The sequence below is a fragment of the Leopardus geoffroyi genome, chromosome A1, assembly GCF_018350155.1.
Source record: "Leopardus geoffroyi isolate Oge1 chromosome A1, O.geoffroyi_Oge1_pat1.0, whole genome shotgun sequence".
NCBI lineage: Eukaryota > Metazoa > Chordata > Mammalia > Carnivora > Felidae > Leopardus > Leopardus geoffroyi.
The window spans coordinates 117,401,642-117,415,361 of NC_059326.1; the positions used below are offsets into that span (position 1 = coordinate 117,401,642).

Here is a 13,720-nt window from a genome sequence, read left to right on the forward strand (position 1 = left end):
CCTGGGAAATCCCACCACCCTAAGGGGTCAGGGGAGGATTCGTGAAGAAATAAATATTGGAGATGGTCTGCAAAATGGTGCTTCTCCAGCTACCTGTGGTGATGAAACAAGGAGTTCTTTTCTTTTCTTTTTTTTTTGTTCAAAATTCCAATCTGTTACTAATAGTACTTTTGTAAAAAACAATAAAAATGAACTACTGGAAAAGAAAACTGAAAAAAGAAATACACAATATAAGCCCTCCCTTTTAAAAAGTAGACTCTACACATAAAATCACTCTGTGACATTCCGATGAATGTTTGAGCATTTCCCACAGAGGAGTGTCACATCCTGCAGGGCCGACCTGGTGAGGCCAGAAGGAAGCCCTTGGACTTTGGTAATGGGAAGTCACTAACCACCCCCGCAGAGTAGCAGCTCATAAGTCTGGCGGAGGAGGGCAGCCATCAGGGGTTAAGGAGGAAGGGCATGCTTGCTAGGGCACACGACTATTTTGAGGGGTTGTCAGGAGGGCACCAGGGTGATAAGCTGAAGGTGGAGCAGGACTGAGGGAAAAAACAGTTAAGGACGGGAGCGATTGGAGCAATGGGCATCATCATCACCATTACTATTTCAACACCCACAGATGGAGGGCCCGCTGTGTGCCAAGCAGCACAGGTCTCACATGTCACCTAATCCTCAATGCCAAGGGGAGCATCTTTTAGACCCACTCTATCTGTATGGAAAAGCTCACAAGGCTGAGAGTTGGAGGACTCAGATCCCAGGATATCTGACTTTAGGGCCCGAACTTTTTTTTTTTTTAATATTCATTTATTTTTGAAAGAGCACAAGTTGGGGAGGGGCAGAGAAAGGGAGACAGAGGGTCCAAAGGGGGCTCTGCACTGACAGCAGCGAGCTCAATGTGAGGCTCAAACTCATGAATGGAGACAGATCATGACCCAAGCCAAAGTCAATGCTCAACTGACTGAGCCACCCAGGAACCCCTAGGGCCCGAACTTTTAATTGCAGGGAGAGGGTGCAGGACAGAGAGACCAGCTTGCCTGGGAATGGAGACGCTGGGTCTAATAAAGGCAGCCTCACCTGTGCACTGGGAGAACTTGGGGAAGGGGGAAGTGGGAGTTAGAGGCAGCCTTTCCTTGGGAAGAAGGCCTGCGCAATGAGGTTCAAGCCATGAGCTTTGGAGACAAAGGCCTGTTTTCAATCCTGGGCTCTGCTGCCTCCTAGCTCTGTGACCTTGATCAAGTGACTTCATAACCTGTGTAATTCTGTTTCCCTGTATGTGAAATACTGATAATCCTTTCCTCTCAGGGTTGTTGTGAAAGTTAAATGAGCTATTGAGTGGGCAGTGCCTAACACTGGTCCTAGCACAGCTGTTAATGAAGGTGGATGTGGTAGGGGTGGCTATAGGAACAGGAGAGGGCAGGATGGGGACAGCTGGGGACAGGGAAACCATGGGCTGTTAGGGAGGAGGTCTCGGCTGGCTCACCTTGCCCACAGCACTGGTCCAGGCCTCCAGACTGTCAGCTCCATCTGTGCCAAAATGCTGGATCCTTCCCCCAGTGAGGATGAGCTCAAAGGAAAAGGGGAATCTAGAAAGAAAGTGAGGTTAAGGAGGAGAATGGGGACCAAGAGGGGCTGGCAGGCTCAGGATCACAAAGGGCAAAGGGGGAGTGCAGGGAGCATGGGGTGTGGTTACCTGTCAAGGGGTGTGGTTACCTGTCAAGGTCACTTGGGTCAGTGGGTGGGGGACTCACACCCAGACATACAACATCTTGGGGCTGGATGAGGCTGAGGGGTTCAGGGCTGCTTTCTGACACAAACATTTCCAGAGCTGCTCTCAGCACGCACCACATTCGGGGGGGAGCTAAGGGGGAGGCTGATGGTCAGCAGGCAGAAGATGTCTGTCCCTACCGTCATAATTCCCATTTCCCATATTTATTCTTTCTATGCCAAACCCTCTGCCTGTGTATGATCTCACGTAATCTTTACAACAATACTATGAGGTGGGTATCATCTTCAGTCCTCTTTGCAGGTAGGGAAACTGAGGCCCAGAGTTTGAGTAGTTTGCCCAAGTCACATTAGTAGGAAGTAGCAGAGCTGGAATTTGGCCCAGGCAGTCTGACTTCACAGCACACGCTCTCATCTATCACCCAGTGCTGCCACCAGGCATGGTCCCTCTCTTACTCCCAGCACCTAGTCCACTCCAGGGTGTGGCCCCACTTGCCCTTCCCGCCCCTCTGCGGTACACCTTGCTCATCCCAGTTTCTGCCCCACCTCCCCCCACCCTCGGCTCGCCTCTCACCATCCCGGCCCCTGCGAGGAGGTGGGGGTCCAGCTTTGTTGCTGATGGGACCACAGTACAGGAAGCTGCTGTAAGTGGCAGGTACCACCACCTCATTGTACACGCCAGGGGAAGGGTCTGCAAGGGGAAGGAGAAGTGGTCAGTTCAGTGCAGTGCAATGGGATGGCCTGAGTCATCAGGAAAAGGATCAGACTGAGGAAGACAGTGGGACCCAACTCCACTGGCAGCATGGCCAATTCGAGCCCAGTGGGGCTGGACCCCTTACTACCCAGATTAGTAAAGATGGTAGTAGGAAGCAAGGCACCAGCCCTTGCCCACTGCCTCTCCCAACCAGCTATCCATTCACCCAGTCAGCCCAGGGTGGAAACCTCTAAGCATGGGCCATCCTATAAGTGTCACAGCCCCTCTGGCCTGACCCCTGGAGAGAAGCATCATTAGATGACCGTTTCTTTGATCAGACTTCCCCAGGGAGATGAGATCTCCTTTATGGGTTGACCTTGTCAGGGGTTCACCAGCACTAACACCTCAAACATCCAGATCCATTCCAGGCAGTGGCTGCCATTGATCATTTCATGACTTCAGGATATAGGACCCAGAGGATCTAGAAGGTTGGGAAACTACCCAAACCGGGCCATTGTGATGGGATGAGTAAAAGGGTACATGGGGCTCCCTGGAACAATCAAGGCACGGGTCAGGGTTGAGAATTCTTAGGGGATGAGAAAGGAGGTCCTTCTGGGGATTACCTGGGAGCAGGAGACCAGAGAAGCTGCCGTCAGGTGCTGAGGGGGACCAGGACTCCTCGCCCTCAGAGGCCTCAACACAGAGGAGCTGGGTCATGTTCTTCAGCAGGTTGGGTCCTGTCACAGCTGCACACAGTGCCTACAGAAGGGGAAGGGCCTCTGTCAGCCCCAAGACCCAACCTGACAGTGTGGGGACAGTCCTCCAGTCATCAGAAACAGCCCCAACCCCACGCCAAGTCTAGGCATTTCAACTCAGAGACTGCCCTCCTCCATCAGCCCCAACCTGTCCCTCCTACCTGGAGAAGCTGGCCATGATCTAGATACTGAGGGTGGGGCTTCCGGAAGAGACCCAGTCGGTACTTCCGGGAAATGAACTCTCCCCGGGGGCCAGGGCTTGTATCTGGATGCAGCCCCTCACCTGGGGGTAATGCCCCTGCCCAGAAGCGGTTGGCACGATCATTTCCCAGGACAATGAACAACTGTAGGATGACAAAGGGCAGAGGCAACTGACAGGAACTTGAGTCGTCAGACATTTCAATCCTGCCCTCAAGCTGGGCCCACAGCCTTTTATGGATGCTTTTCTTCCATCTTCCCCACTTTTTCCCTCTTCAGACTCCTCACCTGTACTATCTCATTACTCCACACACTTGTGTCCAGCTTCAGGCTCTGTACTTTGGAGATCCCAGAACCCAGGGCCCGGTGCTGACCTGTTAGGGTATGAAGGGTATGTGGCATAGATACCCAGAACTTCCAGCCTCAGCCCCCGCTCCCTCTCCCTGTTTTAGCTAAAGGCCCCAGCCCTCACCTGCACACTGCTTGCAGATGACCACCCCCAGGTTGACAGCAGCCCAGTCTGGGCGGGAGGCGCCACAGTCCGCACAGTGCCGGTTTGCCCGATTGGACCAGATTTTCTCAGCCACCTCGTAGTCAGACAGGGTCTCGGTTACTGCTTCCTGCAGAGCGGCCGCCCAGCTCTGCCGAGCACCCCCAGACTCGGCTGTGAAGCTGAGGGGTGGACAGCCAGTCTGTGGGCATGGATACCCCCTCCTACCTGTCCCATCTCACTAGCCATTCCTGCAGGAAGGCCTGCAGGCCACTTCTGGGCCAGCCCAGACCCTCCTGAGACCTTGACCCTGATCACTGGAATTCCATCAGTGCACACCCACCGACATCCTACTGAAGAGGCCTCCAGTCCTCTACCTGCCCTGGGTCTCCTTCAAAAGTCTCTCCCCCAGGGGTGCCTGGGTGGCTCAGTCTGTTAAGTGTCTGTCTTTGCTCAGGTCATGACCTCCCTGTTTGTGGGTTCAAGAGTGCAGAGCCTGCTTGGGATTCTCTCTCTCTCTCTCTCTCTCTCTCTCTCTCTTTCTCTGCCCCTCCCCCCACTCACACTTTCTCTCCCCCCCCCCCCCCTTTCTCTCTCTCTCTCAAAATAAATAATAAACTTAAAAAAAAAAAAGTCTCTCCCCCATCCCTGCCTCCTGCCAGTCTGGGCCCCACCTGAAGCAGCGATGGGGCGTGAGCAGATCAAAACTGCGACTCTTGGTCTCCCTGACGCTGCATCCTTGCAGTTCAATGAAGCAGATCCCGATGCCGGAAGAAAAGGCCTGGTGGGATTGTGAGGGTTGGAACAGGTTCAATGAGGCACCAGAATGGGCTAGGCCAGGCTCCTTGGCCTCAGCCAGGCCCTTCTCACCTGCTCACTCTTGTACAGGGCAAGCTCTCCAGGGCTCAAAGCAGCAAAAACCTTGGCCTTGTGTCCACGAAGTTCCAGCATGCCTGTGCGGAGGGGTCGGGGTGGCTGAGGGGGCCGGGGATGGCCCAGGAGGCGCTGCTCCCTCAGGCAGGATTGCAGTGTGGAGCACCATGTGTCCCGCTGGGCTGGTGGGGGACAGAGAAGCAGGTTAGCCAGCAGCTGTGTGCTCACATGGCTTCCCTGCCCCCCACCCTGACACAGTAGGGCCCTGCTTCTCACCCTCGCTCTCTGTGCGAAACACAAACACCCTCTGGCCAGTGATGACCTGGAACTTGTTATCCTTGCTGCTGCGGGTCATCTCAATGGCAGTCAGAGGGATCACACCCTTGGGGAAGGGATCCTGGAGAGACAGCCCAGTGACCCAAAGGGACAGCAACTCAACCATGTGTGCTGACCCTGGGGCCAGCGCCAACTTTTAATGAGATCGGCATTCATTCCACAAGCAGTGGGGTACAGCTGCTAACCTAGCTACTTTAGATGCTGACATCAGTCGTGTGGTGACCGCCCCCCGCCCCCGACCTGGGCTTCCCATCTTCCAGTGCCGAGCCTTTCTCAACCCTCCCCTTCCCTTTCTCTTTCCCTAGGCCCAACATAGCATCTCCCAGACCCCCACCTTATCATTGCCAAAGTACATCAGACTCCTGCCATTGAACTGCACAAAGCGCCTCTGGAAAACGTAGTTTCTGGGGAAGGCAGGGGCCAAGATGAGTGAGTGGTGGAGGCTGTATCCTGAGGGTTCCTAGGGTCTGGGAGTACCTGGGACCCGACCCACCACCACCACCCAGCCTCCCTCTTCCCTCTTCTCCCTCCCTACCCTCCCTTTCCCTCCCCAGTAGCCCCACCCCTGAGGGGAGAGCTTGTCTAGCCAGCCGCTGAGCAGGGGCGTGGGGCGGTCTGCTGTGGATGAGAAGCTGGCATAGGGTGAAATGAGGTCATCATTCATCTCCATGTCCAGGGTGGGCAGTGAGAGGGTAGAATCTCCAGGCAGCTCAAGGCTAGCATAGCCAGCATCCTCCCGTGCTTCCAGATCCTGCCTGCTGAGCCTTATGTGGGGCAAGAGAGAACATATATTAGACCCAGGTCCCTAGACACCCCCACCCACAGCACTTCGTAGAATGTTTGGAAGGTACTGGATCACTTTTCTAACAGGGAAATGGGGATGTTGGGAACCCAAAAGATTATCATAGAGCCTTTTCCCTGAGCACACTTGGATTTTTTACTGGAAAAATTTCAGTCCCTCTCCTTTGCCATTAGTATTACTTGGTAGAAAAGTTGGGGAAAGGCTGTGTAGCTGGCTTTCTGCCACAGTTGCCGATATCTAATCAATAAGTCTTTTTGGTTCTCTCTCCAAAAAGTGCTTGACTTTCTCTCCCTGGACCAAATTCCCACGAGTTCTCACCAGGGTGATATGAATTACCTAACTGGTCACCTGCTTCCACTCCTGCCCTCCCTTGGACCTCACTTTCCATCACTACCAGAGCACTCCTTTAAAAATGCAATTGACCCTCTCTCTGCTCCTCCCCTGCTCACGGTCTGTCTGTCTCTCTCTCTCTCAAAAATAAATAAACATTAAAAAAATTTTTTTTTTTTAAATTTTTTTTTTCAACGTTTTTTTATTTATTTTTGGGACAGAGAGAGACAGAGCATGAATGGGGGAGGGGCAGAGAGAGAGGGAGACACAGAATCGGAAACAGGCTCCAGGCTCTGAGCCATCAGCCCAGAGCCTGACGCGGGGCTCGAACTCACGGACACGGACCGCGAGATCGTGACCTGGCTGAAGTCGGACGCTCAACCGACTGCGCCACCCAGGCGCCCCAAAAAAATTTTTTTTAAAAAAGGGTGCCACATGGCTGGCTCAGTTGGTTAAGCGTCCAACTTCAGCTCCCGTCATGATCTCACAGTCTGTGAATTTGAGCCCCGCGTCGGGCTCTGTGCTGACAGCTCAGAGCCTGGAGCCTGCTTCAGATTCTGTGTCTCCCTCTCTCTCTGCTCCTCCCCCGTTCACGCTCTGTCTCTATCTCTCTCTCAAAAATAAACATTAAAAAAAAAATTTAATGCAAATGAGATCATTTCACTATCCTCCACCACCCCTTCCCTCAATGAAATCCTGCATAACTGCTCATTTGCAGTTGGGATAAATCCAAATCCCTTAACACGGGCTGTAAGACCTTGTACAATGAGACCCACACCCAATCCCCTGACCTCCTTTTGTATCACCCTTGTCTTTGCTTACTACAGTTTAGCCACCTTCTCTTCCTCTTTCAGAGTCTTTGCACATGCTGTTCCCTCTGCCCAGAACATGCTTCCCTGGGCTGCTTTAGCTCAGCCCTTAGGTCTTTGCTTATGCCATCTTCCCAGGAAGTCCTCTATTATTCTCTGTCACTTTCCAGGAGTCCTTAACCTCAGTAGCACAAAGTCACTTGGGAAACCTTAAAATACCAGTATATGGCCCCCATCCTAGACATTTAAGTTTGATCATCTGGGAGTGGGCTCATGAATGTTTATTTCTAAAAGTTCCCCAGGCTGTGTTGCCTGGGTAGCTCAGTTCGTTAAGCATCTGACTTGGGCTCAGATCATGATCTCCGTTTTGGTTCGTGAGTTGGAGCCCCACATAGGGATCTGTGCTGGTGGTGCAGAATCTGCTTGGGATTCTCTCTCTCTCTCCCTTCCCCACTTGTGTGCTCTCTCTCTCTTTCTCAAAATCAATAAACTAAAAAAAAAAAAAAAAGTTCCCCAGACTATAGTGCAGCTAAGGTTGAAAACCATTACTCTACCCTATTTGTTTCTTACTTAAGTGAGAAACACTTACTTAAATTGCTTACTTAAGCAACCAGATAAGAACCCCCACAAACTCCCAGTGCCTCATCTACCCAATTTCACACATTTTTTACATTCCTTCTGCTGCTGTCATAAACATCCCTGTCTGAAACCAGTCCCTCCTCTGTGCACCATCCTCTCACCTACACAAGGATGTTGCTCCAGACTGTCTCCCCTTCCTCTCCCCGACAGCAACTAATTCTCCCTCTCTACCACATCCCTGCAATCCATCTATAAACATATGTAACACTGCCTCCTACAAAAAACATTTCTTAACTCCACTTCCACTGTAACAACCACTCAACCCTGTGCTCTTCTTTGCAGAAAAATTAAAAAATGTCATCTGTACCTTCCAACTCCTTCTGTTATCTCTTGAGACCATTTTGATCTGGCTTTCACCTTTACCCAGTGACCTCCATGTTGCCAATTCCAGAAGCCAATTCTCAGTCCTTGTCTTTCTTGACCTCCTGGCAGCATTTGAACTGTTGACCTCCCCCTCCTCCTGTCTTCACTTGGCTCCTATGACATCACACTCTTCTGGTTTTCCTTCTCCTTTACTACTCATTTCTTTTTAGTCTGTTTTGCTGGTTCTTCCTCTTCTCCCAAACCTCTTGATATTGGGGTATGCCAGGACTCTGATCTTGGTCCTCTGCTCTATCGACACTCACTCACAGCTATATACACCCATATAGATGCTGTAAACTCACAAATTTAGATCTCCAGCTCAGACCTCTCCCCCAAACTCCAGACTTGTATATTCAATGGTCTATTTGTCATCTCTTCTTGGGCTTATAATATATACCTCAAATTCAGCACATCCAAAATGGAGCTCCCGATCTCCCCACCACCCCCTGCTTTGTGCAGTTTCCCCATGTCAGATCAGAGCAACTCCAGGAACTTTCAGTTGCTCAAACAGCACTGTCCAACAGAGGTCACTGTGCAAACCACATATGTAATTTTCGATTTTCTAGTAGCCACATTAAAAAATAAAAAGAGGGGCGCCTGGGTGGCGCAGTCGGTTAAGCGTCCGACTTCAGCCAGGTCACGATCTCGCGGTCTGTGAGTTCGAGCCCCGCGTCAGGCTCTGGGCTGATGGCTCAGAGCCTGGAGCCTGTTTCCGATTCTGTGTCTCCCTCTCTCTCTGCACCTCCCCCATTCATGCTCTGTCTCTCTCTGTCCCAAAAATAAATAAACATTGAAAAATAAATAAATAAATAAATAAAAAGAAACAAGTAAAACTAATTATATTTTATTTAATCCCACATACCCAACATATTAACATTTTACTATGTCGTCCATATAAAAAGTAAGATAATTTATGTCTACTTCTGTCATATTCATCCAGTACTGATTTTTTTTCATGCCAAGTCTTTCAAATTTGGTAGTTTTATAGTTACAGCACATCTTACTCCAGACTAGCCACATATCATGTGTTCAGTAAGCACATGTGGCTAGTGGCTACCACACTGGACAGTGCAGCTCAGACTAAAATCTTTGAGGTCATTCTTGACTGCTCTTTTCTCTCACACCCCAAGTGTCAATGTCTCTCACATGACAGTTTGCCTTCAAAATATAACCCATATCCAACCACTTCTTGCCATCTCCACTACCATGACCTAGTCTGAGATGTCTCATCTAGATTACTGCAATAACCTGATATCTGGTCTCTCTACTTCTGCTTTTGCTCCTACTGACCATTCCCAACACAGCAACCAGAGGGATTCTTAAAAATGTATTCAAAACCCTTCCAGTGGCTTCCCATTTCACTTAGAGTCAAAGCGAAAGTCCCCACAAGGTCCTACCTGATCTGACTCTTTTTACCTCTCTGACATCATTTCCTCCCACTCTTCCTGCCCTGGCCACTATACCCCAGCCCCACTGGCCTTGTCACCACTCCTGGGTTTACCTGGAAGCCTCTATTCTAGCCACTCCCCCTGCCTGGGACACTTATCCCAGACACTGTCATGATTAACTCTCTCACACCCTTCATTTTGCTCAAGTGTCATTTGAAAACACTCTGGCAACTCTTAATGAAAAATTATAGCCCACTTCCCCTCACTCCATCCCAGCCTTCTTACCCTGCTCTTTTTTTTTCCCATGGTATTTAATACCTTTTAACATATGATGTAACTTATTTATTATACTTATTTTTATTTGACTCCCCACACGGACAAGGATTTCTGATCTATCCCAAATACCTACAACATCTGGGATACAGTAGATGCTCAATAAAGATTTGTTAAATGAAAGCAAGAAAAGCATTTCTCCATATTGTAAATTATATATCCATCTGTTTGTCTACTTGTTTCAGTTCCTGTCTGCCCTTGAGTCACAAGAGGCTTGAGGGGGGTACTGGGTCTGCCATAGTCCTTCTATATCTTGAGTACCTGGCTGGCACACAGTGGACACTCAATACACACTTGATGAATAACTGGATCCGTGGCCACCACCAGACTGCTCCTCAAGCTTCTCTCTTCCTGCCATCACCACCCTACTGACTACTCACCTGTGTTCAACCCGGTCCTGACAGACACCTCTGCCTTCTCTTCTGTCAGGTGGCCCTGGGACCCCCACGGGCTGGACACCATAGTACAGGCAGCCAGGGTCCATGATATGTACTGGCAGGGGGAGTAATGGGAGAGACAAGGAAGAGGAGGTCAGGTGGGAATGTCTGGGTCCTGAAAGGACCTGTCTCTCTCCCCCCAACCCATGATAACCCACCTACCTGTGCCTGTTGTGGGCCTGAGGGCAGGGGTGGGGGCAGCTGCCTGGGAGCTGTCTGGGGTCCTGAGGGAAAAAGTCTAGTGATCATTAAGGGAGAGAGGAGAGAGGAGAAACCCTCATGTCCTGCACCTTCTTGCCCCCACCCAGCACTGGATCCCAAGGAAGCCAGTCCCACTCACATGTCCTGGGCTGTCTGTGCCCCGCCTCTTAAGTCCAGGCCAAAGTAGATGGCATTTGGCATCATTTCCACAGTATTCAAGGCTGAAGTCTGCTCAGAGGAGGAGGTGGGGAGAGGAGGGGAACTTGGGCTGGACTCCGGGCTCCTGGACACTTCTGGTTTCCAGAGGGTTGGGCTCACTCCAGGTCTTTGGGTGGTGGTGGGGCCACTGAGTCCACCAAATACTGTCCTGGGCTTAGGCACAGGCTTGGAGGGCTGGGCTTGGGGGGCTAGGCTGGGGGATGGCTCCATGGCACTGTCCAACTGGGAATCCAGGGAGCCCTCTGCAGCACCTGCCTGCAGCAGGCGCAGAATGCGTTTCCGGTGACCTGTGGCGCTGACACCCAACTGCCTCAGCTCCTCGTGGCCCAGGCCCCGGGCTGCACCCGCTGTAGCCAGGCCATGCCTTCGGAACGTGTCTGCATACTGCTCCAGGTGCACCGTGGCCAGCCACACAGCGATGTCCAGGTCCTGAGGGGCAGCCATGGGGGCTCAGGCCATTGCTGGGGGGAGCGGCAGGGTGAAGGAAGGGCTCAGGCTGAGATTCCCCCTCCCTGTCCCAAAGTCTGAGGCCTGGACAGGGGGTAGGCACCAGACTTGTCTTCCTCCAAAGAAAAATGACCAGTGGCCGGCAATCTGGAGGAAGAGCCGTCCCAGAACATCAGAAAGGGCTTTCTTATTATAGAGGAATCTCTTCATTTGCAGATGAGGACACTGAAGCTCAGAGAAGGGAAGAGGCTTGCCCCAGGCTCACAACAAATTGGTGGAAGTGTTGGCCCCCATGCTCCTGACCACCCTAGGTCTGGATCAAAGCTCTGCCTCTGCTTTATTGCATTCAACCAAGTCAGCATGGGACAAGATGACAGAAGCCTGCGGGGGCAGGATGGAATGGGATGGTGGGAAGAGGGGCCTCATGATGTGGCCTAAGGTGGGTACAGGGGCAGCTGTGGCACAAGAGGAGGGAAGAGGTGGAGATTCCACCCCCCTGGTTTTCAGAACTGAGGTACAAGCTCGGCCATCCTAATCCTGGTCATTCCCAGTTCCTCCTCCCCTTCCACCTATTGTCTCTGCTCAGACTTCCTTCCTGTCCCTCCAGCCCTGGCCGCCCCCACATCCTGTCTGCCTTGGTCAGGCTGCCCAGAGAGCCCTAACTAGTTTCAGCAAGTGGGGTCCTGGCCATGGAAACAGGCCGCCTGGGGAATGGGGATAGGGTGGAGAATTGGGCTGGAAAGAGGAGGGCCCAGAGGCCAGGGGTACTCCAGGGTCTTCGCTCTCCACCAACCTGAAGCAAGTTCACACACATGCATGCACACGTGAGCACCCTCCCTATAGCGACTCAAGAGTGTGAAATGACATCCCCCTACCTCTGCTTTCTCCAAATCTTCTTCCTCTGAGCTTTCCCTTTCCCTTTCCCATGCCTTTGGGCTCAAGTCTTTCAGGCTCTGTCCCGTTCTGCCATCCTGACCCTGACCCTGGTCTATTCTCTGGACCTGTCTCAGATTTTGTCTCCCTGGAGTTTTCTCTCTGCTTGTCCCTTTCTCTACCCCACTCTATCGGTCACTGCCTCTATCTAAATCCATCTTTGTTCCCCTCCTTCTTTTGCTCTGTCATTAAGCCTCTCCTTGCCTGAGTCTCCAATTTTAACTAGACCTTTAGGTGTATGTGACTCCAGATTTCTGTCTCTCTGCCTCTGCCTGTTAGGTTCTCACACACTTTCTCCCCATGGGGTCCTGACCAGGACTCCTTCTCGCCCCAGCATCAGTTCTGGCCTTTCTGCCTCTCCGCAGCTGGGCCCCCGTACCCAAGCTAGTTAGGGCCTGACTCAGAGCCCAGTTTCCCAGTGACTCAGATCCAGCCCGAGGGCACGGGACTGGGAACCCGGAGGTGCGCGGGGCAGGAGTGCCGGGGGCGGGCCGGGCAGCGCGGGGCAGCGCGGGCTGCGACGAAGGAGGGGGTTGAGGAGGGAGGGGGCAGAGGCCGGGCCACCGGAGGGAGGGGCGAGTCACGGCGGGGAGGGGGGCGGGGGACGGCCGCCGGCGCGGACGGGGCCCTCGAGGAGGGGACGGGGAGGAGTCTGGGAAGCAGGGGCCCGTGGGCGCGGGGGTCCTCACCTCACTACGCGGCCGCCGTCCGCTCCCGGTGCCCGCCGCGCCGTCCGAGGCTCGGGTCGCGCAGCGCGGGCCCCGCCTCCCCTCAGCCCTCCCCCGACGGGCCTGGCCCCGCCCCGCCCCGCCGGCCGGTTCCCTCCGCTGGGCCCCGCCACTCCTTGTGCAAGCGCCGGCCTTCAAAAGGTTTGGGCTCCTTACCTAACCGCTGCGCTTATCTCGGGGCCTGGCCAACTCTGTCTTCCTAGGGGCCGAGAAAGGGACCGGAACAGGAGCGGGAGGTCAAGACAGCTTTAGAGAGAGGGACAAAGGGGTAAAGACCAGAATGGAGATGTGACAGAGGTAGAACCAGAGCGAAAAGGAGAGCGGCCTGGAGTACGGCTTTGCATCCCTTCTGCTGTTCCCTCCCCATCGTGCCAAAAGAGGAGGGAAAGAGGTGGGCCCTAAGCCCCCAGGGTGGCAGCCCCTGTCCCATGCCCAGCACCGTGGCTGGACCCTGGCACCCAGTTGGAGAGTGAAGGGAGGCTGGCATCCGGAAGTCACAGATAGCCACAGCCTTCCAAGCTGGGGACCCCTTCAGTAGCCCAGAGGTTTGACGTGAGGGAATAGGGGCCGATGCCTAGCAGAGGAGTCCCCATCTGCTTCTTCCTCCCCAAGAGCCAGGCCTAGGTTTCTTCCCAGTGGTGAAGGTCAGCAAGGCAACATTCCTACTCCCATACCCACCAACCCGTGTCTTGGGGCTGCCTTTTAGGGGATAAGCCTGGCGCCCTGCAAGCTCAGTGACCCAGCAAGAAGTCTTTTCTTCTTTAGGAGAAGCCCCTTCTCTTCATCCTCGTACTCCATTTTTTTTTCTTCTTTTTTTTTGGTGAGGTGGGGGGCGGAGGTAGGGGGATGGGGGTGTTACCTGAGGAGAAATGGCTCCTCTCCTTTTTCCCAATCTTGCCTGGAGCCCTAGCCTTGAAGCCTGTCCCCCAGAGCCTGAGGCACTTCCCCCTCAGAGTTGGGCTGGTGTTTAGCTATGTGTGGTGTTGTTGGGGGGGGGGGGGGACACCACTGGCTCGCTGTGTT

General features: G+C 53.0%; 1 protein-coding gene across 6 annotated transcripts in view; it reads right to left on the reverse strand.

Moving 5' to 3' along the window:
• ARAP3 (ArfGAP with RhoGAP domain, ankyrin repeat and PH domain 3) overlaps positions 1-13,649 on the reverse strand; it is a 25,486-nt gene extending 11,837 nt beyond the window's left edge. For 2 of the 6 annotated variants that reach the window (XM_045491637.1, XM_045491606.1), the window contains exons 1-16: positions 12,659-12,756; positions 10,510-11,183; positions 10,332-10,393; positions 10,113-10,224; positions 5,632-5,832; positions 5,403-5,472; positions 5,009-5,129; positions 4,730-4,914; positions 4,534-4,640; positions 3,842-4,041; positions 3,658-3,743; positions 3,333-3,515; positions 3,040-3,175; positions 2,297-2,413; positions 1,711-1,858; positions 1,481-1,583 (exon numbers count right to left, since the gene is read on the reverse strand). In XM_045491637.1, the coding sequence (XP_045347593.1) occupies positions 1,481-1,583; positions 1,711-1,858; positions 2,297-2,413; positions 3,040-3,175; positions 3,333-3,515; positions 3,658-3,743; positions 3,842-4,041; positions 4,534-4,640; positions 4,730-4,914; positions 5,009-5,129; positions 5,403-5,472; positions 5,632-5,832; positions 10,113-10,224; positions 10,332-10,393; positions 10,510-11,033 (2,355 nt within the window). In that variant the 5' untranslated portion in view covers positions 11,034-11,183; positions 12,659-12,756. Of the gene's footprint in view, positions 1-1,480; positions 1,584-1,710; positions 1,859-2,296; positions 2,414-3,039; positions 3,176-3,332; positions 3,516-3,657; positions 3,744-3,841; positions 4,042-4,533; positions 4,641-4,729; positions 4,915-5,008; positions 5,130-5,402; positions 5,473-5,631; positions 5,833-10,112; positions 10,225-10,331; positions 10,394-10,509; positions 12,771-12,853; positions 12,944-13,556 lie in introns of those variants that run through there. The other 4 variants (XM_045491620.1, XM_045491611.1, XM_045491626.1 and 1 more) reach the window with 4 other exon arrangements.
• Between the last annotated feature and the right edge of the window lie 71 nt (positions 13,650-13,720).